The following is a 27,401-nucleotide window of genomic DNA, read 5'->3' on the forward strand; positions in this document are numbered from 1 at the left end:
AAGTAAGGTGTGGAATTTAGTTCGTTCATTATCAGGCAAAAGAAGTTTTCATTCCCTTCCAGTCTTACACGTTAACAATACAAATATTACGCAACCGCAAGAAGTAGTTGATACGATTGCCCACACATTAGCTCGATGTAGTGCTTCACGGCATTATCGGGCTGGATTTATTGAATATGCTCAGCAACATTCTCGTCTGCCAGCAAATGGATTTAGATCAGAAAACAATGAAGAATATAACACTTTGTTTACGATGTCAGAACTCCAAAATGCAATTGACTCGACCGGGAATACATCAGTTGGACCCGATCAATTGCATTATCAGTTTTTCCGACATCTTCCGAGCAGCACTCTGCAGTTTATTTTATGCACATTCAACGAATTATGGGTAAAGCAAGTTTTTCCTGAAGCATGGAAGGAGGCTATCATCATCGCTTTGCCAAAACCAGGAAAAAATCGACAAGACCCGGCAAATTATCGTCCCATTTCTCTCACAAGTTGCTTTGGCAAGATATTTGAACGGATGGTTAAAAAACGCTTGGAATGGTTTTTGGAAAACAATCAACTTCTCTCCAAATATCAAAGTGGATTCAGAAAATATCACAGTACCCTAGATCACATCATTCGGTTAGAAACAGATATACGAAAGGGATTTAAATTTAAAAAACATACCTCTGCTGTCTTCCTGGATATTACCCGCGCATATGACATGGTGCACCGACCCACCTTGCTTTGCAAACTCCACAAAATCGGCATACGTGGACACCTTGCGCAATATTTGGTGGGCTTTTTGACTGGTGACCGCAGATTTCAAGTACGCTTTCGGTCAATTTTGTCCAACACTTTTTCGTTCGAAAATGGCCTACCACAAGGCAGCTGCTTATCTCCTTTACTTTTCAACGTTATGATCAATGACATTTTTGACCAAATATCTCCAGACATCCAACACTCATTGTTTGCAGATGATTGTGCGATATGGTGCACAGACAGGGATCCAGCACATTCTGTTCCACGTCTGCAAGATGCGTTGAACAGTCTAGATGACTGTTCTTTAAAAAATGGCTGCATTTTTCTCCTACAAAATCTGCTGTAATGGTATTTACAAAAAACAATCGAATGTTAGAAGAATGTACTTTGCGTTTATCCGGACATGTAATACCGCGGGTAAATTCATTCAAATACCTTGGAATAGTTCTTGATAATAGGCTATCAATGATGAAACACGTAACATATGTGAAAACAAAATGCAATAGAAGAATGAATTTATTCCGATGCGTAGCTGGCGCCGATTTCGGGGCTGATCGCCGAACACTTCTGCAATTGTATAAATCCTTAGTACTACCAATCATAGAATATGGTTGCACGGTATATGCAGGAGGATGTGAAGGTGCAATGAAAAAACTAGATATCATACAGAATGCATTTATTCGAATCGCAATTGGTGCTATGAAAACCTCTCCTATTTCATCGCTACAAGTTGAAGCAGTCATATCACCGTTGCGGTTCAGACGCATCGAACAAACATTGCGATATTCAAGTAAAATCATGTCACACCCAAACCACAATGCTTTTAATGCACTTAAGACATTACCGTCAATACACCACAATTACCTTGGTCCAGCGGAACGAAGATCCGGCCTCACAATAGCATCCAGAATAAAGAAGTTCTGCTCCGAAATAAACTTCACTCGGCCAAGCATTCCTCAACTACCGCTGCTTTCCACCCCTCCGTGGGTAGACAGGTCTTGGAAGGTCTCGTTTCTTCTTGATTGTCCAAAAGTCACTGTTACAGACAACGAGATACAACATAAATTTAACCTGTTGCGGCGCGAACACTCGAATTTCCATTTCCTCTTTACCGACGGCTCAAAATCTGGTGATCATGTTTCCAATGCTGTATATGACCCCGAAAACAACTTTTCCATACAAACTCGTCTTCCAGATGGCACAACAACTTTCATAGCGGAGCTTCATGCAGTTTTAAAAGCAGTTTATTTAGTTGACGAAAGACCTTGGATAAAGACGATGATTTGCACAGATTCGAAATCAGTAGCTCAGTCCTTACAAGTGAACATTCCGTCATCTCATATTCTCATACTCATCTATAACAAACTGCACACATTGTCAAATAATGGAAAATGCGTTAACTTTCTTTGGATTCCAGGTCACAGTGGTATCCATGGAAACACAAAAGCAGACGAATACGCAAAGAAAGCATTGGCCTTTTCAGCTATCACACACATTCCCACTGATTATCAATCAATACAAGCAGCTATTAGACAGGCAGTGCTCAAAGCATGGCAAGAACAGTGGACACAAGCAACACAATACACACAACTCAAGCAAATAAAACAAAAAATCGAAATATGGCACACAGCTAAGCGGAACAATAGACATGAAGAAAAGGTACTAGCTAGAATGAGATTGGGCCATACAAGGTACACACATTGTTATATTTACACTAAAGATGCTCGTCCTTGGTGTACAATATGCAACTGTGCACAAACTGTCATGCATATCATCATCGAATGTAGAAAATTTGACAATGAAAGAAGGCGGATGATTGAATACTGCAACCGGAAGAATATGACTTTCACCCTGGGTTCCGTCCTCGGTGATTCAGAAGAATTGATCGAACTCCTCTTCTCTTATCTCCGTGAAATTAGAATCTTCGATAAACTTTAGCTTGGCAACTGAGACGAAAACTACATGACGTAAAATAGTATATTGATCCTCACAAATGGGCATGCAATGGTCATTTTGACCGAAATGCCCTAAAACAAATGAAATGAAAATGAAATGTCGACATATCTTCATGTAATCGGGCGGTCCACATGGCTGGTGGTGATAGGGTCATGTCGAATTTCCTATGGGAATTCGATTTGGTCTTTCTCACCGAAGTGAATCTTTCTCGCCGATGTTTTCTGGGTGTGAGATTGTAATTTCATACAGGGTGTTTCACAATAAATGTTACTTTTGAATAGCTTAAATGAAGGTCTTACTTGTTCGTAAGCGCATAAATTTTATATGCATTTTGCTGCAAATTTGTTGCGGTTTTTAGTCCTTATATTTTTTACAAACCGTCAACGGTGCAATGCCAATGGACGTGCAATGCCAACACCGTCAAAACGGGTCAATTCGCCGTGTACAGATGATGAGGCGGTATGGATGGTCAATGGTCATGCATTACGGCGCTTTGCGGAGTCTGGCCGCAAGTGCGACGGAGTTTCGGTAGCCATTTTAAAAGGAGGAAGGATATTCCGTCAAAAATGTTTTTCAAACGGGTGGTAGAAAGGTTCCAGAAGACTGGAAACACGAGACCAGCCTCGCCTCCTGGCCGGACGGCGATCCCAGAAAATCTGGTTGAAAAAGTCAGACGGAAGGGTGGCATAGTGGAGGACCCGTGAAGGGTGCTGAACTGAAAGTTATATGTTCATACGTCCTATTGTTCTGCTGTCTCATGTGGTAATGCTCATGAGTCATATTTAATACGTTACTGCAACATCGTCGTTTGAAAAGCAACATTCATTGTGAAGGACCCTGAAGCTTAACAGCGAATTGACCCGTTTTGATGGTGTGGACATTGCACGTAAATAAAGAATGCAGTTGATGATCCGTCATAGTTTTTGTAAGGATAAAAAACCCGAAAGAATTTGCAACAAAATGAATATAGAATTTATGGGCAGGCGAATAGTTTAGGTCATTTTAAAAGCTTATCAAAAGTAACGTTTATTGTGAAACACCCTGTAGATATCTTCTCTAAAAAATGGACAAGCGTGGGAGTTTTTTGGGCCCTCGTGGCTTGGTCGGCAAAGGGTAGGCGTGGAGGGTAATCCCTCTCTTGGGGGTTTGTGGGGTGCGTCTGCCAGGTAGGCGTCAATGAATCCTTTCGATGGAGGGGTCGCAAGCCACTGGTGCGCGAATAGTCGTGGAGGGTTACTACTTTCCAGGGTGAATTGCGAAGTGTAATGCCCTAAATTGACTCCTGGGAGGGTGGTTAAAAATGGTTGCGGATAGGGGTACCCGCGAAACACCGGTTTACTCGCCGGCCTTGGGTTAAATTGTTTTCAGTGCAGATGAAAACAAATCGTGCTAGACCGTTTAGAGCCTCTTGTTTGTGCCTGTCAGTGTGGGTTTTGTCCCACATTACGTTTCCGAGCACGTCTTTAGATGTCCTTCTTCCAGGTTTCTTTGGCGGGCTTTTCCGGCTGTGATTTGTGCCGAAATCAATTTGGCGCGCGCCGGCCGCGCCTCCCCTCGCAGTGGGCCATCGACGCGCGGGCCGCGGCGGCTGGCAACGGGCGCCGGGCGCCGGCTCACCCGGCGGGCTCAGTCGGCCGGCCGGCGCGGGCACGGGCGGCGCTCCGGCGGCAGGGGCGAGGGACCGGTCACAGGTCACAGGTCGCAGGTCACGGGTCACAGGTCACAAGTCGCAGGCTAAGGAACAAACAGGTTACTGGTCACAGGTTTCAGGATAGGTTTCATGTCCTAAATCGCATCACGAAGCTCTTTTAGTTCAAGGTCACGGGTCAAGCCAAGGCTCCTGACCTACGTGGCAGACAGACTCAGACGCCTCCCAGCAGTGAAGTGAACTTCAGGTCAGCAGTGTTCGGCCTGCTGCTGCCCGGAGGTATCCGGTGGAGGTCTGCCGCTATTCCTGGCCGATACTGGAGAACGGCAGAGTCCTCTCAGAAGCAGCATCAATTCGGTCATACTCCAGGCCAGGTCAGTGATGCTAGACATCGTCAGTGCCGTCCGCCAGTGTCGTCTTTAGTACGATCACTAGTGCTGTCCGTAGTGTCGTCGCTCAGTATTTGCCGTCAGTGTCGTCTATCCGGATTGCCCGTCGGTGTCGTACCAGTATTTTCTGCCAGTGTTGTCTATCAGCGTTTTTCAAATATGTTGTCCTTCTGTTATTCGACAGTGTTGTCCAACGACGTCGTCGTTCAGTGTTGTCCTAGTGTTGATTCGCACACGGAGGGGAGGCGGAGGTTAAGTTCCCCTGATAACGATAACGTAACTGCATTAAGTACCGAACTTTTGACTACATTCTTCATACCACGCTCAAGTAACTAGGGTCACGTTAGATGAGCTCACTTAAAAACTCATCTTGCAAAGTTTGGCATCTTGCTGTTTGGTTGAGACCAACAAGCAATGGTTAAGTACTCAACATTTTCAAATGGCATTAAAATTTAACCCTCGCGGGCCCGGGGGGCGTTTTTCGCCCCCCCTGGCGAATATTTGCGATAACTCCCCAACGCTTAGGGATAGGAAGGCGAAACTTTCAGTACCTTTTCTCCCATCAATTAGACATCTTCCGAAGTAAAAAATTTGGACCTAGCCCCCTTGATGACGTCACAAGGTCCATTTTTCTAGACCCCTGCACGGCAAACTTCGGCGTCACAGACGCAAACTTCAAATAGCTGCTAAAAATAGAGTTTTAGAGATAAAGACAAATTACGAGCATGGCTTTGTAGCGTTTGACCTAGAGAAAAATAGAAAAATAGTTTTGGTGACCTGAGGTCAGAGGTCAGGTCAACGACCCCGAAATGTGGTTTTAGTTTTTCGCAAATAACTTCGACAAAAATGGTCCTAGAGCTACGGCAGTGGTACCATCGCATTCGCCTTGTCAAGCCGCGTCGAATGATATATATTTTGTTCGGAAAAGGTCAAGTTTCATGTTGACCTCATGTGACCTCGAATGACCTCTGGTTGACCTTGACACATGAAAGGTCATTTATGATGGATTTGTACCCGCTGATCACAAATCTGGCATCTATTTTTCTCTAAGCCTTCATTTAGAGCTTCCGGATGGCAATATTGTCTTATTTGTTATTACTAACTTGAATCAGTGAAATAGCCTCTAGCAGGGATACTCTTCTGTGACCTTGACCTTTGAGCAGCCTTGTATCGTAAGATGAACCACAAATAGGGAACTGATAAGACTCAAAACATTTCAAAACATCTTGGAAGTTAGCACGCAAGATGTGCGAAAAAGTGCCAAGTTTGAGGTCAATTTTGAGCGTGACCTTGACCTTGACCTTTGATTTGGAGCACATTTTCAGAATCCTCAGATTCTCTTCTTTCGTTTGACACCCAATTTTGCCGGTTTGATGCAGCCTGCCGTCCTCTAGAAGGCTTACTTTGAGATCACTACACATGTGCCGGTTTTGGCCTTTGACCTTGACCTCTGACCTTGAAAATTGACCTAAGGTCAAAAATTTTAGGTGCATTAGAATCGTCTCGTAAGGAACTTTCGTTTGGTATCGCTTTTGTTTCCGTAGCTCCCTTATTTACGGAGTTAGACAGGGGGGGGGGGCGAAAAACGCCCCCCCCCCGGGCTGCGGTGGTTGGGATTACCCCCCGGGCCCGGCCGGGTTAAGAGCATTGCATCATTCTGCCTACATTCACTGCTTACGGTTGGTCTTTTTGCCCTCTCAGAAGCCTCACGAACTGCCTCGAACTTAGCGGTAGCGCTGGGATGCGGCAGTCGTGCTCAATACTCAATGCTCATGGCTGTACGTGTCCAGCATGCGGCTCATCGCCAGCCAGAGAGCCGGGGACGCTCTCAGCCATCGGCAACCACCACTCATCAATCGTTAGGCGCATCTCCGACAATCGAAATATCAAAATGTCTTAAATTGGAACAACAACCATACCGCTTTATCCATGAGAAGACAGGATCTTCATACGCACAGATCCCGCTGCCTTTAAGACGTGGGGAGTCCCACGAGCAAGCAGGTTGCTCAGCAGGCTATCAAACAGAATACATCAGTGACCATGGTCAGGGGATAACTGGGATCTATCGGAGCAGTAGACACCGCACATGGCGCACAAAGAAAATTATCGTAAAAGGATTCGATTTGATGGATGACGGTGAATACAAAAGACAGCAGACAAAGCATATAGTAAGATTTACAGATACTGAAAGCAGAAAAGGCAGGAATCACACAAAAGCTATGGCTGCGTATAACCAGCCTGGACTTCATCCATTGTTCACTGTAAGCACGCGCAGAGGATAGTCCTAGCTGGTAAATCTTTCTGATAAAAAATGCAAGCGTAGCAAAGCAAATTTTTCTCCTCTCTCTCTCTCTCTCTCTCTCTCTCTCTCTCTCTCTCTCTCTCTCTCTCTCTCTCTCTCTCTCTCTCTCTCTCTCTCTCTCTCTCTCTCTCTCTCTTTCTCTCTCTTTCTCTCTTTCTCTCTCTTTCTCTCTCTTTCTCTCTCTTTCTCTCTCTTTCTCTCTCTTTCTCTCTCTTTCTTTCTCTCTTTCTTTCTCTCTTTCTTTCTCTCTCTCTCTCTCTCTCTCTCTCTCTCTCTCTCTCTCTCTCTCTCTCTCTCTCTCTCTCTCTCCCTTTTTCTCTCTACTTCTGTCTTTCCGGCGCGTACTTCTTTGCTAAAACCAAGCACGTGTCGGACGGAGCCGCACCAATTATTCCGGGCGTGGAGCCTAACTTGCGGCGCATAAGAACGAAACCGATGATCACAGGGAGTGTCTTATACTTGCCAGCAAACAGCCCACACTGACGGTTTTCCAACGCATCGTCCTTCTTTGTGATGCTAATTGGAAGAGGAAAAAAGGAAATCGGCAGCCTGCTGTACCTGCCTACGTCGCTGGGAGGTACTGCTGGAATGCACTCGGTACCACAAAGCCCTGGATTAATTGTACAAGAAATTTACAGCCGCCCGCACTACACGCACCTGCCCCCGTGGTCTCACAGCGTTTCTAAATTTCAGTAGTTTATGTGCAGATGTGCAATATAACTGTCACGACAAGGTGTAGGTACATACGTCAGGCGTAATGGTTCCAATATTCGCGCATGCCTGCTGTTTCTCAGGTCTATGTTAGGCCAGGCCAGTCACTGAGGAAGTCTGTATCAGGACAGTTGGGTCTAGAAATACCCATAGTATTATCAGCTTGCCCGTGATATACCCCGGGGGGCCGGGGGCAAACTACAGCCGTCGACACTACACACGCACACACCATTGCCGCTAATGCTGCTGCGGGCGACCAGAATATATGTTATGCATCTGGAATGATAACATAGTGTCACGACGTAATGACATGATGTGGAGATGGAATTAAATTGATGAAATACTAGGACTTACTCCACAAGGAGATCGAATGGGTCGGAGCGCTTTCAATATGTATTATACATATCGTCGTCAGCGAATCAATAACGGGTCGAATCGAGTCGGGTATCGAAGAGGATACCTTCTTCTCTTCGATACCCGACTCGATTCGACCCGTTATTGATTCGCTGACGACGATATGTATAATACATATTGAAAGCGCTCCGACCCATTCGATCTCCTTGTGGAGTAAGTCCTAGTATTTCATCAATAGTGTCACGACACCCTGCCCGGAGCCCGGAGACATAGCCCGACACCCTGAAACATAGCCCGGAGAACGACCGCCCCGGTTGTTTTTCAATAGAAAAACACAATTCTAACGAATAGTGTTTGTCTAATGAAACAACAACAAAGTTATTTCTCTATAACTTTTATCTTTAGTAAGATATATAGGTGAAAAGTTTCATTCGATCTTTGTCCTTGATCGTCAAAGCAAATTTGAACGAGGCAGACGTGTTTTACGTTGCTCTGAATCATTGCAAAATTAAAGCGCATTGTAAGCTTTTTGATGGATCTATTATATATTACAAGACTGAGAAGAAAATGGTGCTTCTGATGCACCTTAAAGCTTTCAGTGATATATTTCAAATTTGATGGTATCTTGCATTTCATTTTGCATTTTGTTGGCATTCAGATGGAACAATTTCAATTTTGCCCGGCAAGAACATCACAATTTATTGTTCGATTTTTCAAGTCTCGAGCCTCCAAGTCACGTGATTGTTTTTGACACTTTGACTGGAAAACGAATGAACCGAACCAGCTTAGAAAGTGCATTTTAACGGGCAAAAAGCGTATCTGGGCCCTGTTCATGAACCCTGCGGCCGCTGCGGCCGGCCGCAGGCTCTAAGCTCCGCCCATTTTTGAAACGTCATCACCCACTCGACCGCAATCAGCGTTCCATGAACACGTCTGCTGCCGAAATAACTTCCGATAATTGCGCGCTTGAGACGATTACTAATCAATAGTTTCCACGCGCTTCTTTTATCTGTGTATTCCATTCCTGTGATGAAAAGGGCGTTTCTCAAGGCCGTCTGGTGTTTCTGTATTTTTGTAAGTGGGTCACATAAATGATTTGGTATTTTTTTCATGAAATCGTAGCACAAATAACTTAAGTCTAAAATTAAATCTCATATTAAAGCATTAATCTAATTTTCAAGTATCATGGCATGCAACACCGGACGGAATGAATTTGTTTACAACATCGTCTCCATGGCAACACAGCCTACACTTTGACTTCAGTGCGCCAAGTTCAGTGCAATTACTTTCTTGCGGCTCGGCGGTCGCTGGATTGTGGCCGCAGAGATCGCAGCGGCCGCAGCAAGGTGACGTCATACATTCGTCATACTACATGAGCCCCGCCCCTTTTTGTGACGTAACAACCCGGCTGGCCGCAGCGACCGCAGCGGCCGCCGGGGTTCATGAACAGGGCCCTGGTGTGTCAACAGATATGATGATGCATAATGCAGTATCAACTATCAAGACACGTTTGGTGATTTATCCTGCCATGATAAATAAATAAATAGCGACATGTGGTCAAGACCAGTGTCCAAGCCGCTATCAAGAAATGAGAGAACTTTTGAACGGAAGCAAGATTTACAAATCGGTGAACTTCTACGAAACTCGACTACAACCACGATCCATGAAGTCATGCACTCATCAGCTTTCTTTCGTCAAGTTTTCATTTCTTAGGGCCCCGGTGATATCCTCATACTTATCCTTCTTGCCAGGCTGCAGATGTGCGCAGTGCCAACTGGGCAGCAGCTGCACTCGCAGTCCTGCACAATCCTATCACAACGTCCCGTATCCTATCCGTATCCTTGCCATAGTATTTTACTCATCACCTCATTATCACCTCAACTGAAAAGCCACGATGCTTGTGGATGTTGTTGTATGTATGTTGAAGGCACTTTAGAAAATCAGTCATTTTGTAAAATGCCTAGGCATTTTGCAAAATGCCTGATTTTCCAGGCTTTTTGCAAAAAGCCTAGGCATTTTACAAAATGACTGACTCTCCAGTCATTTTGCAAAATGGCTAGGCATTTTACAAAATACCTAGCCATTTTACAAAATGACTGAGCAGCGTGTTGTAGATACGAGTAGGTACCTAATTATATACGTTTTGGTAGCGTGTAGGTGGACCGAGGAGTCCAGCATTATGACCAGAGGAGTCCAGCAGTGGGAAGTCCATACCTACCTCTCTCTATTTTGAGAAGTGCAGGCCCGCGACATTTCCAACCCCCACGTCAGCGACGCTGCTGGATTTAAAATGATCGATCTGAAGCGTCAACAAACGACTGGCCCTATGCCGGCCTGTATCTGTAAAACCATTAGAGGTCGCGAGGATTCGATCCCACACACTTAGGCGTTAGTGTCTTCTGAAACCAACGCTCTCGTCCTTCGCCAAACGACCTAATGATTCTCCCGATGTGGAGCTTGATATTTTTAACTGGGACCATGCAAGTAGGTACTCAAAGCTGTCAAACAAAGACACAATCAAACAAAGACTACACTCATTCGTTTACATGTAATTGTACATCAACCGGGCCTGCCTATTGACTAGGGCCGGTCTCCGGCTGGTTTTGTTAGGTCTAGTTTCAGGCAGAACATGCCAACGGCGTTGATGTACTTGGGAGTTTTTACAGCGTTAACTAACAATGCTTTATGCTACAGCCGAGTCTGCAACTCAACCTGGTCGTTACTCAGCATTGTCGTCATCACAGAGCTTCAAATCGATCAGCTACAGGCTGAACACGTACTTATAGGGTATAGGAAGACGTCCAAAAACTGTTGGCCATAGTATCTGTAGTGGGATCTACGTTCCATGCTGGTCAGGCGTTTTGCAAAATGCCTAGTCATTTTGTAAAATGGCTAGCCATTTTGAAAAAAAGCCTGGTTGCGTTCAGTCATTTTTCAAACAGCCGTCTTTTTGTAAAATGACTGATTTTCTAAAGTACCTGCAACATGTATAGATAAATAAAAATGTCACTGCAAGCCGACTAAAGTCCGATTTCAGCTAGTAAATATCGCTATCAAAGACCACCTAGATCTTACACAGGAGATAAAATAATGTTCTTATCTCGGAAACCACTGTCAAAGCATAAATTCTGAATAGTGAGTGTGTAATAATACGTCAGAGATAAATAGAATTCACCTCATTCATCGCTACTTGCAAAAAGGCTGAGCTAGAATGAGTTTCTCAGAATCAGCAACTTTATTCCATCTTCAACGCTTTCCATTTACATAAGTAAGCCACCTGAGACTGTTAGCGGGGAAATTACTACAGCGAGGCCTGAAAATACGACTTTTAACCACCCATACCTGTAAAGAGCCAAAAAGTAGGTATGCTGTTGAATACCAGTTTGGACAAGGCATACGACGGAACATCGGGTTCCTCTTGTTGCTAAGGTAGAAGCACAGCGTGGGTTGCAGCGACGTCAGACCTTTGTCGAGAAAATATGGCCAGATTAGCTGCTAGGCCTGGTCGGATCGGGCGTCCGACTCTGAATATGCCAGTGCTTGCGATCACCGTGCAATATGCTGGTTGGCGTCGAGTCCTGGACGTAACGGGCGACGGTGTTCTCAGACCTTTTCGTTGATGGTTCGATGATCCTGACACGAGAACAAATATCGAGAGAGCACTCGCTGTATTGATCTTCCAGCATGGGTCTATGAGCACTGTTTAGCTGGCGTAATGTGTGTGCATTGCTTATACAGAGGCTAATAGGTCGGAAGGAAGTATGCATGAGCATACACACTGGAAGCTCATCAATCTTCGGACGCACAAAAGATTGGACATCAGTTACGAGCGTCCTACGGCGTCCAATTTCGAGCCGGCATTCTTCTTGGTGAATGATAGTTTAGCATATCGTCAGTTTCAACGCGGCGAAGCTTCACGCCAAAAGATAAAGTCAGGGCTGACGACGTCAACTGTACTTCAAGTATCGTGAGAATTTCCACAACGCTGAGCAGACGAGCACTGAGCATTCTTAACATAGCATATCGTAACCATTCGTCATCCATTCGTCCACACTGTGCTGGTGATCACATCAACTTGGCAAGAGCTAAGTACCTAGTTAATGACACTTGAACGCGCGCTGGGGCGATGCTCGGCGCCAATCACGCTGGCACGAGAAGGGTGCTTGAACAGTGCCCCCCCCCCCCCGTCTAACTCGGCATTTGGACCGAGTAGCGACACACGGTAAGTGGCGTTCGAAAGAGCATTGAAAATGAAATAGAAAGTATTTACTTCAATTTTAAGGTCCGGTCAAAGGTCAGGTCACTAGAGGTCCTCAAAGATCAATTTTTGCCTACTTGAACACTTTTTGACAAATCGGCACATAATTGGGAAACAAACAGAGCTAAAGCGCCGCGAAAAAAATCATTCGGTAGTTTTTTTTGCGTGATTTCTGTTCTTTCAGATTTGACTTCATAAACTGCTTAGCCTCTTAAATTACAATGACTTTAAAGTTGACGTTTTTGCAACAAAAGTTTTTCAAAGATAAATTTTCAGACTGACCTTGCATTGAATTTGTTTTAACCGGAATCGTGATCCTCCCATCGACATGCGTCGCATGGAGCAAGGATTTGACCTCTACATAAAAAGTCTTTGATAATCTGACTCAAAGTCAAGGTCATAATCTAACCAAGGCCAGATTGCATATCAGTTGATCCTTATCTTGAGCTGAACGCATCCAAGGTGTGTTCATCGCTCTAGCATGTATTTATCGAAAGTCATTGTCAAAAAGCAGCTGCAGCCTTTTCATGAGCTGAGTTGACCTCTTCAGCATAAAAAGGGTTCAGGGGTGCAATTTTCCGATTCGATGCGTAATGTTTAGACCTGTTACATGATGTTTGAGAAAACCTAGTGTGACTTTTGTCCAGCAGAAGCGAGGTTTAATTATCTCCCATCGATTTATAAAAAAAGGACGAAACATTGACCTCACCTTAGCTCATCTATATCGAATTTTCGAGATATATGCTGTATATTCTTATCAATCGCTGTTGTTCTCGCAATCGCTTTTGCGAGGCTTATATCTCAGCAACCACTGGACCGATTTACACGCGGTAATTTTTGTAGGGTAGCATCATTCCTTCTACCAAGTATTGGACTATTCCCGATGCATGTGGGTGACCCCTTATGCACGTGCCACGTGCAAAACGAAGAGGTGTCACTTTTGTAATTGTTGCAATATCTCGGTAACTACTTGGCCGATTGCGCTGAAAGTTGGCGTGCAGGTAGGCACCCACTAGACAATGCATATCCATGTGCCAGAGTTGGGGTGCTGCTGCACGTGCGCACGTGCAGGGGTCGTTTCCAGATCTCGAGAACGGCTGGACCGATGGCGCTCAAATTTGGTACATGGTTAGGGACCGGTTAGTAGGGTGCCGTGCAGAAGTCAGTTGGGACCCATTTTGCACGTGCGCACGTGCAGGGTGCCGCTTCCAGATCTCGAGAACGGCTGGGCCGATTGTGCTCAAATTTGGCACATCGCTAGAGACCGGTTAGTAGGGTGCCGTGCACAGGTCAGCTGGAGGTACCCCCTCGAAATTTCGTATGTGCAAGGCTCACCCTCTCGCTCGCTCCGTTAGTCGCCCCAAAAGGCGTTATACTGGTATCGTATTTTTCGTGTCTGAATTGCTTTTTTTCGTTCGTCATAAATGCACCTCCATTACACAAAGTTACCGCTTACATCTGGCTTCAGCTATTCAGAATAATTTCAAGAAAAATTAGCTACTAAAATATCTGGCGTGCTTTGCAATTGGATTGTCCAGTTGCACTTTCATTTACTGTTATACATTTTCGACAAACTAACATAGTTGCCAGTATTACACACTCCTCTTCTTGTCTGGCATGGTATTCACCTTCGCGTTCCCCTATGCCAACGCAGCACAGTGTTTTGAAGAGGTCCGCATCTATCGCATTATTTAGCATGCTATTATGCAAAGTGGAGTGTAGACGCTTCATCAGCGAGGTAAACAAGATATCTAGTTGATGAAGACAAGACACTGATTCATGTCTATCATGTTTCAGACTCTGGTCATCAAGTGGAAAGCACTGGACGGTGCAGCTGTCAACGTCTTTTCACATGAAGTAAGTATGTTGACCACGATAGATATGATGTGTCTGTTACGAGGGAAAGGCTATTGACCAAATCATGTAAAGCAGTTGATATACTTGGTTTCACTGTTTTCATCGAAGTTCACCATTTCACTCGCTATTATTCCTCTAAGTGTAACTAAACGAAAGAACGTTTTCAATGCAGAAAATCAGACTTTTCCTACCGTCACCGGTACCGACCTCCATTTCCCGGGCTTTCATCAGCTGAAGTGCTGACGGCTCCTTTTGAAGTGGGAAAGGAAAACAACTAGAAAATAATGGCTAATATCTGCCGCAGACGTGTTTTAGATCTCAGTGCGGCTCTTATAATGACAGCCTAATTGCTTTTCAGAGGCATATGGAGAAGAATAGGAAAGAAGAGCCTGAAACTTGCTAGGCGAAGCAGTTCCACGGAGAATGGGAGCGGAACATCTGCCCACCTAGTGGTGGTCGAGGACTCGCCGACTCTGGACTCAGAAATAGAGGTGGGGATTGATCGAACTCCGGACTCCAGGCTCAAAAGTCAAAACTGACCCAAAAATTGTGTGCTGAAAAGCTGTGCTACGATGAGGCAGCCGCATATGCCTCGATATAATTCAGATAGATCTTCGAATTCATTTCATTTTCCCTAATTACAGGTTCTCAATGTGCGTTGTTCAAACCGCATGCATAGCATTATTATTCTTGTTTTGCGGGAGTAACATTTCCTTGTTGACGGGAATCACCTTTCCATGTCTTTAATGTCTCTTCCATTCTGACTAGATCCCATCGACCATAGCGGCGCAGCGGACACTGGACACTATAGAGCTAGCAGTTTACAAATGGCCTCACGCTAACTTATTTGATCCACATACTTCTTATGTGCCCGTTGTGTCTATGCCTATAAGAGGCAGGGATAAACAATTCAGTGACCAGTGCAACTCTGGTTCAATCTCTGCTGACTAGAGCTGAAGTTTGACACCACCCCGGTCGCCTCCCACAGGGAACACTGGTCGACGGTATAACTGATCTCAGCCCAGGGGGACAGGACGAGGGAAAGGCGCCGACACAGGGCACAAGAGCCATGGAGCCAACAACCAGCCTGGACAAGGTGAGAAGCCATACTCAGGGACATTGTCACATTTCGTATTAATATTATCAGCAGCGGCATGATAAGTGTGACAGGTATCAAATGCATGGAAGTTATGGCCTATGGGCCATCATCCGTCTTCTAATTAATATGAGACACCGTTTATGGCTACTTTGGCCAATAATCAGCAGAGATCACACACAAGTCCATCCATCGTCTCAGCAAAGATGGATATTCAGCATCGTTTGCTCATGGTGAGATGGGAAAAATAGTTAACGACATTGCCAAACACAATATTTGCATACTATTTTTCAAATCTCTTCTAGCCTCTTCTGTCCCCGCACCAGGTCCCCAAGTGTTGAAAAGCCGAGATGACCTCGGGGTCTAAGACGCATTCAGGCTACATCACAAAAAGGTGCAGTTGCCCGCGGCATCCCATGCGGGCGCTGTATGAAATTCGTAATCCAGCGAGCTCCATTCGTGTCCGCATTCAGTGCGGGCTGTTTATGGTGTTTGCTGTTCAGTGTTCGGCCTATACCATCACATACTTACACAATAGGCACACACATAGTGGTTGGCAATATGCTTTAGGTGACTCACCCATCCGCAAATTAACTTCATCTTCTCTGCACTATAATCCGCAGAGTGTTAAATAATGCCGTCAAAATATGTCTTCCCACTTAATTCCATTGCAATCACTGAATCATCACGTTACATCCGCCGCTTAAATATGCCTTGCTCGGCGTCACAGACGCCTGGTGACGCAGGCCAGACCCAGCTGCGCGTTCATTACATATCATTTAGGCCCGGCTGAGATGGGCAGCCGCTGTCAGTTCCGGATATTCAGCCGCACTTAACAGCCGGTGGGCTCAGCCGGCGGCCCGTGCGGGTCGTTCTATTTGGTCGCTGAAATCCGCCATGTCCCGAGGCCTGCCCGCGCCGCCAACGGACCTCACCACAGCGGCTCATGGTGACTGTGTAAATGATGTCTGATCATTTGAAAAAGAGGTCTGTAGGCATATGTGAAACCCAAACTGACAACCTTTAAGAAACACAAGTCGTTTTCACGACGGCTATTTGGTACACATTTGGCGCAGATTTTAGTCTAATTAGGCTCATTGTGGTTTTTTTCAAAGTTGTCAGGTTAGGTTACACAGATGCTTATACATGCCTACATGTATAGTCGAGTACAGAATGATGTTCCACTCCTCAGAAGCTATCAGTTGACCGGAGCGCTAAGTTGTGCCGTTTATCACGCAATTAAGCGTGTCGATTGTGAGCATTGGCACAAAGCTATAATTTGTGAACTGAGCCCGTGTGATGCGGCACAGCCTACCACTCCAGGCAAATAATTGCCTGTGAAAAGTAGAACATCATTCTGTAGTCGACTATACTTGCTTATACATGCTTACAAATGAAATGCTTATTGTATGCCTCATTTTTCAAATTATCAGACCCTATTTTCGATTAAAACACTGAAATAAATTGAGGATATGAAGATATTTGTTGTAGAAGAGGTTTGGTGCAGATTTGGTCAAATTTGGTGCATTCACCAGATAGATCGTCGTGAAAACGGCTAAAAAGAACCTAATTTGACGAAATATGCACCAAATATGCACAAATTCTGCCCTAAATGTGTACCAGATGGTCGTCGTGAAAAAGGCTATCGATCATCAGCCAATTAACAGCATAACATATTACACCTCGGATACAATGTCAAACAATTGTAAGTCGAGGTCGACCCATTTGTGAGGCAGGTAACATAACAATCAACCATTCTTCTCAGCAATTCCTTGATTTCGCATGGTACGACCGCATGAAAACCGATTTATTCTATAGTCTGTTTAAAGGGACCATCCCACCTTAACATTAGATTTGAGTTGAGATAGCCAAAATGGGGTCCCTGGCTCACAATTACCGGTTTCGGCACTCACAACATCGAGAAATGCCTTAAATCAGAAATATTGAATTTCAAAATTGCAGCATTTTGATTCAGAGGGGCTAATGCATAGGAATACCCCTCTGAATGTGTGACGTCAGCGCAGATATCTAACGATTTTTAAATGTTTGACTAAAACGTTTTGTAGCACGCGGTGGTATATGCTGCTTTGTGCGCAACAAGTGCCGCACTTTCAGCTGCCAAACTATTGCTTCCAAATAAAGTCGCTAGGAACAGGGGAGATCCCAAAAAGTAAACAAAAGTAAAAGTCTAATATCTTGAAAACGGGTGAATATTTTTCGGTGAAATTTGGTAGATATTCGTTTTCGCTCTTTCTGGACCGAGCAACATCACTTTCATGCCAATTCATAAACTTTTTTGAAGGTGGTAGGGTCCCTTTAACTCACCAACTCAACATCAACGACATCGTTATCATGGCCTGAGAAAGGTTTGATATGGTTAGGCAGAACTCCACAAGGCTACATATCCACTTCCAGTCTGGCTTCCCGTTCTCTGCATCTTATCTCCGGGCTGGAATTCGCCGCCGCCCCAAACTGACACCTCGGTCGCCTTAAATTCACCAGATGCATGTTCTGTAGCCCTCGGCGACCCTTAATCTCATGAGCGGCCGTCCATCTCGTGGCCGTGCTCCCCCATGTGTCTGAGAACCACGAGGGGTTCTCAGACGTCCGATCGTACTGATATCGTTCATGCTATGCGCACGGGGACCGAGCTGCAGACCCAGAATGTCGCTTGATCAATCACACTTTTTAAAAATATGCATTGAAACATCTGAAGCAGTGTAGAATGAATCTCTTTTTTAAACGTTAATTGAAATTGAATAAAATTAAGCGATCAGGGCAGCCGTTCATATCAAGGTTGGATAAAACTCCTAAATGTTCCGATGTGTGTTGACATTAAGCCTCCATTGGCCAGGGAGTATGATTGAGCCCCCCCCCCCCCCCCCCCAGAGTTTTCGCGGATAGGATATAAGTGGCGGGCCTAGTGCTTATAAATAAAACATACCCTATGGAGCATTCTTTTGATTTTTTTTTGCTTATTATCAGTTCCGGTGCTTTCAGTTCAGGTCAGCAGGTAAAAAAGCAGTACATTGTCATGGTAAAATTGAAAACTCGCGGAATAGGAATAATTTAATTTTCTCTAAAGCGTACAAACGGCGAACCGTAGATCGTCATCATGGAACATCTTTTTGACATAACTCTTGGAAATGTAAAGTCTCAGTAACCTGAGGAAGTCACTGTCACACAATCGGTTCATAACCTGGCCGAGCGCCTGATGGCAAAGGACTGGCCTGGCGAGGGTTGATGTGAATTGCTGCTATCTTTGAATGTGGCCCGTGTCGAAAAATGTGGTTCCTGCGAATAAGAAACGTGAACTGCACAGTGCACATAGTCCACGCCGGGTAATGAAGTACAAATTGATACGGAAATGTGCATACATATTATGCTAAACTTTTAAACAAAACAAGGATTGATCATCCCTCAATCATTTACATTCCATATTGAAGGAGACACAACAACAGCTACCTATGTCCCCTCAACAAGCCACTTGCTTTACGTGCTGCAGTAAAAAAAAAAAACATTAACGGATAAATGATCGGATACAATCGTGAAAAGCGGCAATGAATAACGACAGGGATAACAAGCATTGCGACGACGAAGAAATCGCAAAGATAAAAATATCTTTGAGGAAAATCTCACTCGACAAAATCCCACGACACGGCCCAAAACGTGGCCGGGAATTTACCATCGAGGACAGGACACGGTGTCGCTGATGTTCGGCGCCCAGGTCGCGGAGTCCGGTGAGGTCACCGCGGATCCGACTGAGACAAACGGCCTTTGGTCCGGACGGACGAGGAATGATGGCCACCGTGCCACCAGCCGGGCCACCATGGTCGGTCTTGAGAGATCAGAGACGCGCCTCGGCGCCGGCTTACACTGGTGTGTGCACCTCGAGTGGTCAGCCTGACAGTATACGGGGGAAAGTTGAAAATACGATTTGTTCGAAATTTCGCGAACGTATCATGTCCGTTCCCATTTTATACCGTACCAAACGATTTCAGCATGTTTTCCGACAGCTGTTCACAACACGCTTCCTCCCAGAAAGGTCCTCGGAATAATTTAAAGTTAAATCACCCAAAGCTGCGACAGCTGCCCACGATCAACGTTGTGGAGAAGACCCAGTTACACTTCGTCAAGGCGAAAATGCTAAAATGTTCCCGTAGAGCCAGACGACTATTCAGTTCGGAGCCATTGTGTTGAGGAAGTGAGGTGAAAGGAAGGCTTTTAGACGCGCGGACCGCCGCCTTGTTCGGAAGGACCCGCGACCGCAGCGCTCCCGCTCATCAGGCCGGTCTTCTGTCCGCACGGCCTCAATGTCCTGCAGAACCCGGCCTAAAACTCCGAGCCCGGCTCAAAGTCAGTCCGCTAACATGATCCAAACGCCTCCCACGTCGGCTCCGTGGTCCACCTGAGTGGCTAAAATTGTGCAGGCACCCAGCGCTGGCGGAAAGTGCTCGGGTCAGTGCAGCTGCCTCTCATCAATGTCACTCTCTAAAAGAATCAGCGTCCGTTTCAGATCAGAAACGGTGCAATACAAATCGCAGACAGGGCAATAAAGGCCAGGACAGACGTCCCTTCAGCTTAGACAAAGACCTCCCAAGTGTTGTGTTCTCACCAGTGCAGTCAATACACTGATGTTACAGCTAAAATAGCTGAGAGATCAGTACTGGCCTCGCTGCTGATAGAAAGAGCGTCTGGTGCGGCGTAGAAGTCAGCAGGGACTCTTTAGGGCTCTGAGTAGAGCAAAAGGAGAGACGGGGCAAAGCAAATCACGAGGGGCATTCCAAACAAGAAGGAGCAAAACAGAGCTAACCGGGAGAAGTTCTGGGATAAACAAAGCTATAGAACCAGATGACCTGGCCCAGCATCATCTTGTCGCATCAGTAAACCAGACAAGGCTAGCCGAATTGGGATCTGGGGCAAACAAGGCAGCCACAGTATGACGATTCGATTTCGAACCAAACAGAGATTGGTGTATATAGCATTTGTTAAAAGAGTTTTTTAGCATATTTATTCACGATTATCGCGCTTTGCCTGAACAATGATCAGCGCAGCACCATACTGGTCGGCCATCCTCCATTGCTCCATCGCTTTACATGAGTTCCTACCAGCGAAAGTCCCAACACAGATAACCGCCTTAATTCGCCTTAACTTTAGCTTCGATCGGAGATAGCATTGAAAGTCCAGCTCAACCAGTCCCCGACTCACCCCTTTTCTGACAGCGCGGTCGGCTCAGAGGCTTCCGAAAATGGATCGCCCCGGAGGCAGTGAACGGTAAACGAACGGCTAATAAAAACGCCGCCGGCGCCGGACACTAATTGTCGGCTCACGCGCCACAAATGACGCCGTCCGTGAGCCGAATCTGGGCCGGCACGTGACAGTCGACGCCGGAGGACAGCCGGTGCCAAATGACGGTCATGGTGACAGCTGGCGTCGGATGACATGAAATTCGGCGTTGGGTGACGGTATGACGCTCGGTGTCAGATGACAGGATGACAGTCGGCACTGACTCCCACTGGATGGAGTCAATATGAATAGGGCCCGGGCGACGACAGCGGCGGAAACACATGTCACAGAGCTGTCATCGACAGCACTCATCGGGAGTTTGACGAAAAAATCGAATACGGCACATGGCGAAACGATAGCGAGTCGGCAGGGGCCTGGCTCTCCTTTGACCAAGACAAGACAAGCATGTTGGTGAGATATTGACTTCATACCCAATTACCTAAAATATTTCCACAAACTTAATATTCTTCAATTCCTGCATCATATAAATGTGTTATTTTCATAAAATATCTGCATTTACAAATGCATATAAAATGTTTTCTCTTCTTAAAGCAGCACACTTGGATTTTAAGCCCCGAAGGCGGCTTCGTTAACACTAAATTTTCATTTAAAAAAAAAAAACATTGAAAATCTAGAATAACAGGAACAACTAACAAGACTTCTAGTCACGGACCTAAGTCCTATCACATCATTTCAGGATTCATATCAAGACTCGGGCCTATAGCCATTGACATTTTCCTCTTTGTTATTTCAACAATCACTGTCTGCTAAGAAGGTGAAAGTCAGTCTTAGGTCAACAATAAGGCAATCTCCCTGATTCGGTTACGGTATATAATCTGTATGCATCATATCTCTTCCCAGTTCGTATCGATTAGACCTAAAACGGCTCGGCTGTACCGCCACACGCGCTGCATCGCTGTGCAATAGCTATAAGACATGATTAAACATACCATCATTCATCAACAATGAATCACATGGGCAACAAAGTTCTCATCGTTGCCGCATTTCCACTGACTGCAACAACCAGATTCTGAACCGTGGAGAATAAGGTGCGGAGCGCCTTGCATTTGAGTGCGTTGTTCTCCACTCCCTGATTCCCGCAGGCCGTGGGGACCCGGACGCCGTTGACCGCATGTGACCCGCGGTCTGTTTTGCGCGGCGTCGCGGTCCCAGCCCAATAGAGTGGTCAGTGCGCGGGCGGCCACGGCGACCACTGCTCTGGTGTCGCCCATATGTCTGGCCCGACCGTCGCGTCCCCGTCCCCTGAGAGTGTCGCTCATTTGCCGAGCTGCCGCAAACACACGCCGTACTCTCCAGTCGCTGAAAGGAGCCGCGGCAAAACGGATAAATACGCCGAGTGCTCCGCTCCGGTGGCGAGTGCCATTATCGGGCGCAGAGGGAGCAGGCAGCTGGGCACCGCAGGCGAAGAGAAAGGGAAAAGATGATCACAATACGTTTAAATGATATTACAAGTGGCTATAAAATTGTGATTCATGTCATTTTACACTCTCGTTCACTCATGTGAACAATCTTACATGACTCGAACCGACAGAGTAGGCCCCCGGTGTTAGCTGGAAATTCGCTGGCTTTCCGTACCAACTCAAGCCTGGAAAGGTCGTGGGTCAGATTCAGCGTCGATGCCCTCGTGATGAAGGGGTGGCCTGTCGTGCCATGCAGGCGCAGTGATACCGACTGAAAGATGTCAGCCAGGCGGGGTGAAGTGCACTTGAGCGTCATCTGGGTGAATGGTGAATACACGCTGCCACAATAGTCAGTGGGACATAAATACATATTGGAAAGCTCTCCAATAAATAGAGGTGAATAATAAACCAACGTCTCGAACGTTGGTCGGAGCGCATATGTTTTAATGACCTACTCCATATGTTTTGAATAACCTTAGATGGCCAAGGGATTTGCCCGCATTCGCATTGGTTTAAAATAGCATTCAAAAAAATTTACGGCTTTCCAGTTTCTGGATCATCCTACAAATTTTATGACAAATTATTTAAGCTATAAATAAATTCGCTTCCCTCATAAATCATACCATGTTTTCAGAACGCATCTAATTCTCTTTGAGTTGTTATCCAGTATTCAGTGTTCCTAAAATTAGCATCCACCAAGATGATACCACTGGAACGGTCCTCCTTGAGCTGATTCCTGCACCGTCAGATGATACCCGAGGAACGGTAGGTACTCGTACTCCTTGAGATGACCCCACCTCCAGATGATACCGGGGGCTGGTACTCCTTGAGCTGATCCCACCTCCAGATGATACCGGAGGAGGAGGAACTCGATGGGGACGGTGATGAGGACGCTGAGGAGGCGGAGGACGCTGAGGACCAGGAGGAAGGAACAGCGCCCGTCTCCCTCGCGCCGGCTACCTCCGAGGAGAACCTGGACAGCGACGGTGCCGGCAGCTACAGCTACGGCACACAGGTAGGGCTACTACAGCTACGGCTTACAGGTGGGACTACATATTACGGCTCAAAGGTGGCCGCTATGGCTCACAGGTATGGCAGCTACAGCTGCTTCTCACAGGTGGGACCACTACGGCTCACAGGTCGGACCACTACGGCCCGAAGGGACCGTACGGCTCACAGTCTGGACCGTTATCTACGGCCCAAAAGGTCTATTACGGGCTACGGCTCTCCGGCGCTGTTACGGCTCACAGGGGGGGGGGGGGGCTCCGTTCCTCTTGAGGAGTAGACCATCGTCCACCCATTTCGTCTGCCGTGTCCTTTGTTTCTTCCGAACGCCGTTCGGCGAATGGTTAAGCGCCTCCCGAACTTCCCGTTCCTCGCCGTCAGTGTTCGCTATGGGCCACAAAACTAATGCAGTCCAGCCCGGCCCAGGTCGTACCCGTTCATGGTAAAAATGGTGAAGCCAAGCCCGGTTCATCTAGCCAAAAAATAAATGAATTCAAAAACAATGCCGTTGATTAAATTTATTTCAGTCCATGTAATTCATAGCAAAAATGATCTTTACTTCACAGCATCTGACATCCAGTAGCACTCTGAAGTGCACACTAATAATTTGTTATCGCTTTTGTCACAGTCGCAATCCCTGAATCCATTTTATTCGCCGTGCCCCGTCCCGTCCGTCTGTGGACTGGAGCGACCCCACCTCACCCCCTCCCAATCCGCTGCCGTCCATCCGCTGACTGGTGAGGCGGCACGCCGCTGGGTGTGTTTGTTCCGGATGACGGCCTGTTGACTGAGCGGCGCCGGGCCCTGCTGACAGCCCCCGGCACCTCACTGGTCTGCAGTTGGCCGACAGGTCCAGAAACAGGAAATGGCAAACCAGTCAAACAGACCATATGAGGCTGACAGAAAACAACGCAGACAAAAAGCAGTAACTTTTTGCAAAAATGGGCATTTGACTTTGCAAACTTATATACGGTTTTCCAGGAACTGAATTCATTAGAGCTACAATCACGCCCGTTGATAGTTTGGAGTAGTGCTGTCACTCTAGCAGCCCATTAGCAGCCGATGATGCTGAATGGAGCTAAAAGCGCCGTTGGCTGTGGATTGCCAACACTCACAGGCTTGGTGGTGGTGGTGGCAGGGATGGTCGACATCACCCGCCTGCCACCGCCGCAGGGGTCGGTAATTGGTCAATTAGGAACAGTGCGATTAGAAGGCTTTCGGGGATCGGCTGAAATTGAACAGGATTTGGCAGACAAGGAAGTGACGACCCGCACCCACGTCTCCGCCATTAGCAGGAATTAAATCCAATCGATATCTGGAGATATTGACCGTGCATCGAATGCGTGTGCCTCATCGCTTCACGCAATACACTCGTACTAGGTACATACGTCACATATCGCCATAGGCTACTGTATTGCTCTTACACATAAGTATGTGACTAAGTTTACCCTGCAAAAAAAAAAAAATAACTAGCTGGAGATAAAATGTAGCATTATTTTAACTCTACTTTGTTAATGTATGTCATTAAACAATTTGTGCTTCTTCAATGCATCGATTTTCATGTCAGGATCGAAATTCTAAACTGAAAGAAAAGGTTACACAAAGTATTCATTGAATCAATTAAATCGCCCATTATATTCGAATGCATCCTTGCCTATCTATGAAGTAACGGGACCACCAAAGTCTGCAAAAAAAAAATGTAGGTGTGTTTGACCGAGTGTTTCTGGAAATACAACTTCAATGAGCAGTACCTAGTGCTAACCGTCCAATGCCCAAGCGAGCCAAGTTTAAAATCACGCGTCAGAGGAGGATTCCATCCAATAGTATGCACCCCTAGTGAAGATGGATGAAATCTTACTACATATCCTTTTAACCCTCGCCGGCACAGGCCATTTTGAGTCCTTCGACGGCACAAGGGGGGGGGGGTACGACCCCCCCTCGCGTTTGGCCCCTGATCGAGCTAGAGCTTCGCGGAAAAAAACGAGCGTGTTGCCCGTCACGAGAGGAAGCCGATGATACCCAATTTTAAGGTCCTAGGTCATCGGGTAACCTTCCAGGTCAGGTCAATGACCCGAAAACAGGGAAAATCGGGACCTGTTAGAAAGTCGTAAAGTGTGGCTGCTATGTGGTTTTCCGGGGTGCTGATCACGAATATCGTGTTAGGTTTGATCAGAGATGATGTCTTTAAGCATTTAGACCAGGTCGGGTCAGGTCAGGTCAGGTCAAACAGTAGGGGTTGTGACGGGTATTCGTAATACGTGTCAACCGCCTCTGACAGCTTCGTAACATGTTACGAAGGCACCAAAACTACTTCGTAAATGTTCAAATGGTTGCTAAAATCGAATTCAGCTCCAAAAACTAGCCTAGAAACATGTAAAACTCGAAAAAGTGAACCGAGGTCACCCGAGGTCACCAAAGGTCAATGACCTGACCTGACCTTCAGGTGACCTGGACACCCACCCTAATGCATGGGAGCAACATCAAATCACATGTTTGAACGTATGAAACCACGAAAAGCTTGCAAACGCGCGGCTAATGCGAGCCGACATGCGCCGAACCGCGATTTCGGCCAAACATGGTCACAGAAAAGAGGTCACAGGTCAAAGGTCATTGGGGTCAGGGTCATGAAATTTTCAGGGTAGGTGTAAAATTAATCAATGCGAGGGTACTGAAAGTTTCGTCGCGATTGGCCGCTTTTACGCGAGTTATTCGCGAAAAACCTTAGGGGGGGTTGCATCAACCCCCCCCCCTGTGCCGGCGAGGGTTAATACCAGCTGTCCCATTAAACGCACCGTAATGAAGGCGCATACTCATTTCCCTCAGCTATCACGCACTAAATGAAAACACGTTTTAGCGTCACTTCAGAGCCCTAAACCAAGTGCAGCCGTCAGAACTGCCTCAAAGGCGGGGATTTGTCCTGATACCTCATACGGAGATGGAGCGCGTGGAGCCAATCTGCCCTATCGTCTCAAATCCGGGCGGCCGCCGCGCACTGACGGAAATTCGAGTCCCCCGGCTGGATTTCCATGCCGAGCGGCTCCATTCGGGCCGACTGTGACTCGCTAGATTGGACTGCACCGGTCTCGGTCGGAGCCAATGGCCCAGCTTTTCCCGACCGGCCCCAGATTGGTCGGTCGCCCCTCGGGGACTCGCACCCAAATGCGTCCGGCGCTCCCATGGCAAAGCCCGGTTGGCGTGACGGAATTGGTGACGGAGACTGGCACAGTGGTTGACACGCAGACACGGGCTAGTGTGGTGATTGGTGTTATGGAGAAATTAATGCAGTGGTTGACATTGTGACACGGACAGCAGGGCGTTGCCTGACCTGGACTGGTGCAGTGGCTGACCCATGAATTGAAGAGGCTTGATTGACAAAACTCGATGCAGTGAGTGACACGAACTGGTGCAATAGTTCATAAAATGGCGCGGCGGTTGTTACCTGCGGTGCGGCAGCGGACGCCGGCAGGTGCAGTGATCGATGAGGACCATGGATTTGTTCTGTGCTCGGCTAGAACTGGTGGTGGGTGACAGCAGTTGTTTACGTATACCATGCGAGGGCAGACAAGGTAATCAGCAGACCGGGCAGAGACTGAGTGATAGGACTTGGGTTTACCAACGCCTAATGGATTACCAATACCCAATGGACGTACGGAGGCTGACTGGTTCGCTTCATGTCACTTAGGATCATTGTCTGGCGGCTCTTATGCACTTTACGCTTATAATAGCAAGACATATGGTCATGGATAATAGCAACACATGACGCAAAGGTTGCCACCTCTTAACGTTCACTGTGGTTTTAGGCGCGACTTGCCGTCAGGCTAAAAATCCGCAGCTGCAAAGTGGAATTTCTGACAAAGGTTCGCCGAAACACTTTTGCAGTCAATATCCAGCTGGCTGAGGGCTCTTCGATTTGAATGTCACTTTGCATTTATATGGAGCTCTAGGCATTGCCAATGGGGCGACGCTGGCAGGCGAGCTGTGATCAACAAAAGAGACGGTAGAGATCTGCAAAACCACTGTCGCTGCTATCCTGTGCAGTGTACAGCGAGTATTCTTATGTGCCAAATTCTTGATATGTGGAGGTATGGAATATGGTTGATGCATGTATATCCTTTGAGGTGTATAGTTGTGGCTTTGGCGATTTTTTAAGAGCGCTCAATAAAATATCAGCCTGTTGAGTGTTGATAGTCCCAAGCAGAGCAGTGGCGGCGACCGCGAGCAAGGATCAATACAAGTCTTCCTGACAAGCCTCATGATTTAACGGCTCCGCAAAAAAGGCATGGGCGCGCCACAACAGACACTAATTACTAACAAGAAGAGAGCGACTGCCGGACATGGCAAAGTGTTTGATGAAACTTCTTTGGCGCAGCT

The 27,401-nt window shown here is 46.5% G+C and overlaps 1 protein-coding gene across 2 annotated transcripts in view; it reads left to right on the top strand.

Annotated features, from left to right (window-relative positions):
* Nucleotides 1–4,330: 4,330 nt before the first annotated feature.
* The window catches only part of LOC122376753, a 31,311-nt gene continuing 8,240 nt past the window's right edge, over nt 4,331–27,401 (top strand). Inside the window, exons 1-5 of one of the 2 annotated variants that reach the window (XM_043356700.1) lie at nt 4,331–4,725; nt 14,163–14,222; nt 14,581–14,713; nt 15,211–15,318; nt 22,873–23,040. In XM_043356700.1, the coding sequence (XP_043212635.1) occupies nt 14,218–14,222; nt 14,581–14,713; nt 15,211–15,318; nt 22,873–23,040 (414 nt within the window). In that variant the 5' untranslated portion in view covers nt 4,331–4,725; nt 14,163–14,217. The remainder of the gene's footprint in view (nt 4,726–14,162; nt 14,223–14,580; nt 14,714–15,210; nt 15,319–22,872; nt 23,041–27,401) is intronic. The other variant, XR_006255698.1, reaches the window with a different exon arrangement.

The sequence above is a fragment of the Amphibalanus amphitrite genome, unplaced genomic scaffold (assembly GCF_019059575.1).
Source record: "Amphibalanus amphitrite isolate SeventyFive unplaced genomic scaffold, NRLGWU_Aamphi_draft 000042F_arrow, whole genome shotgun sequence".
NCBI lineage: Eukaryota > Metazoa > Arthropoda > Thecostraca > Balanomorpha > Balanidae > Amphibalanus > Amphibalanus amphitrite.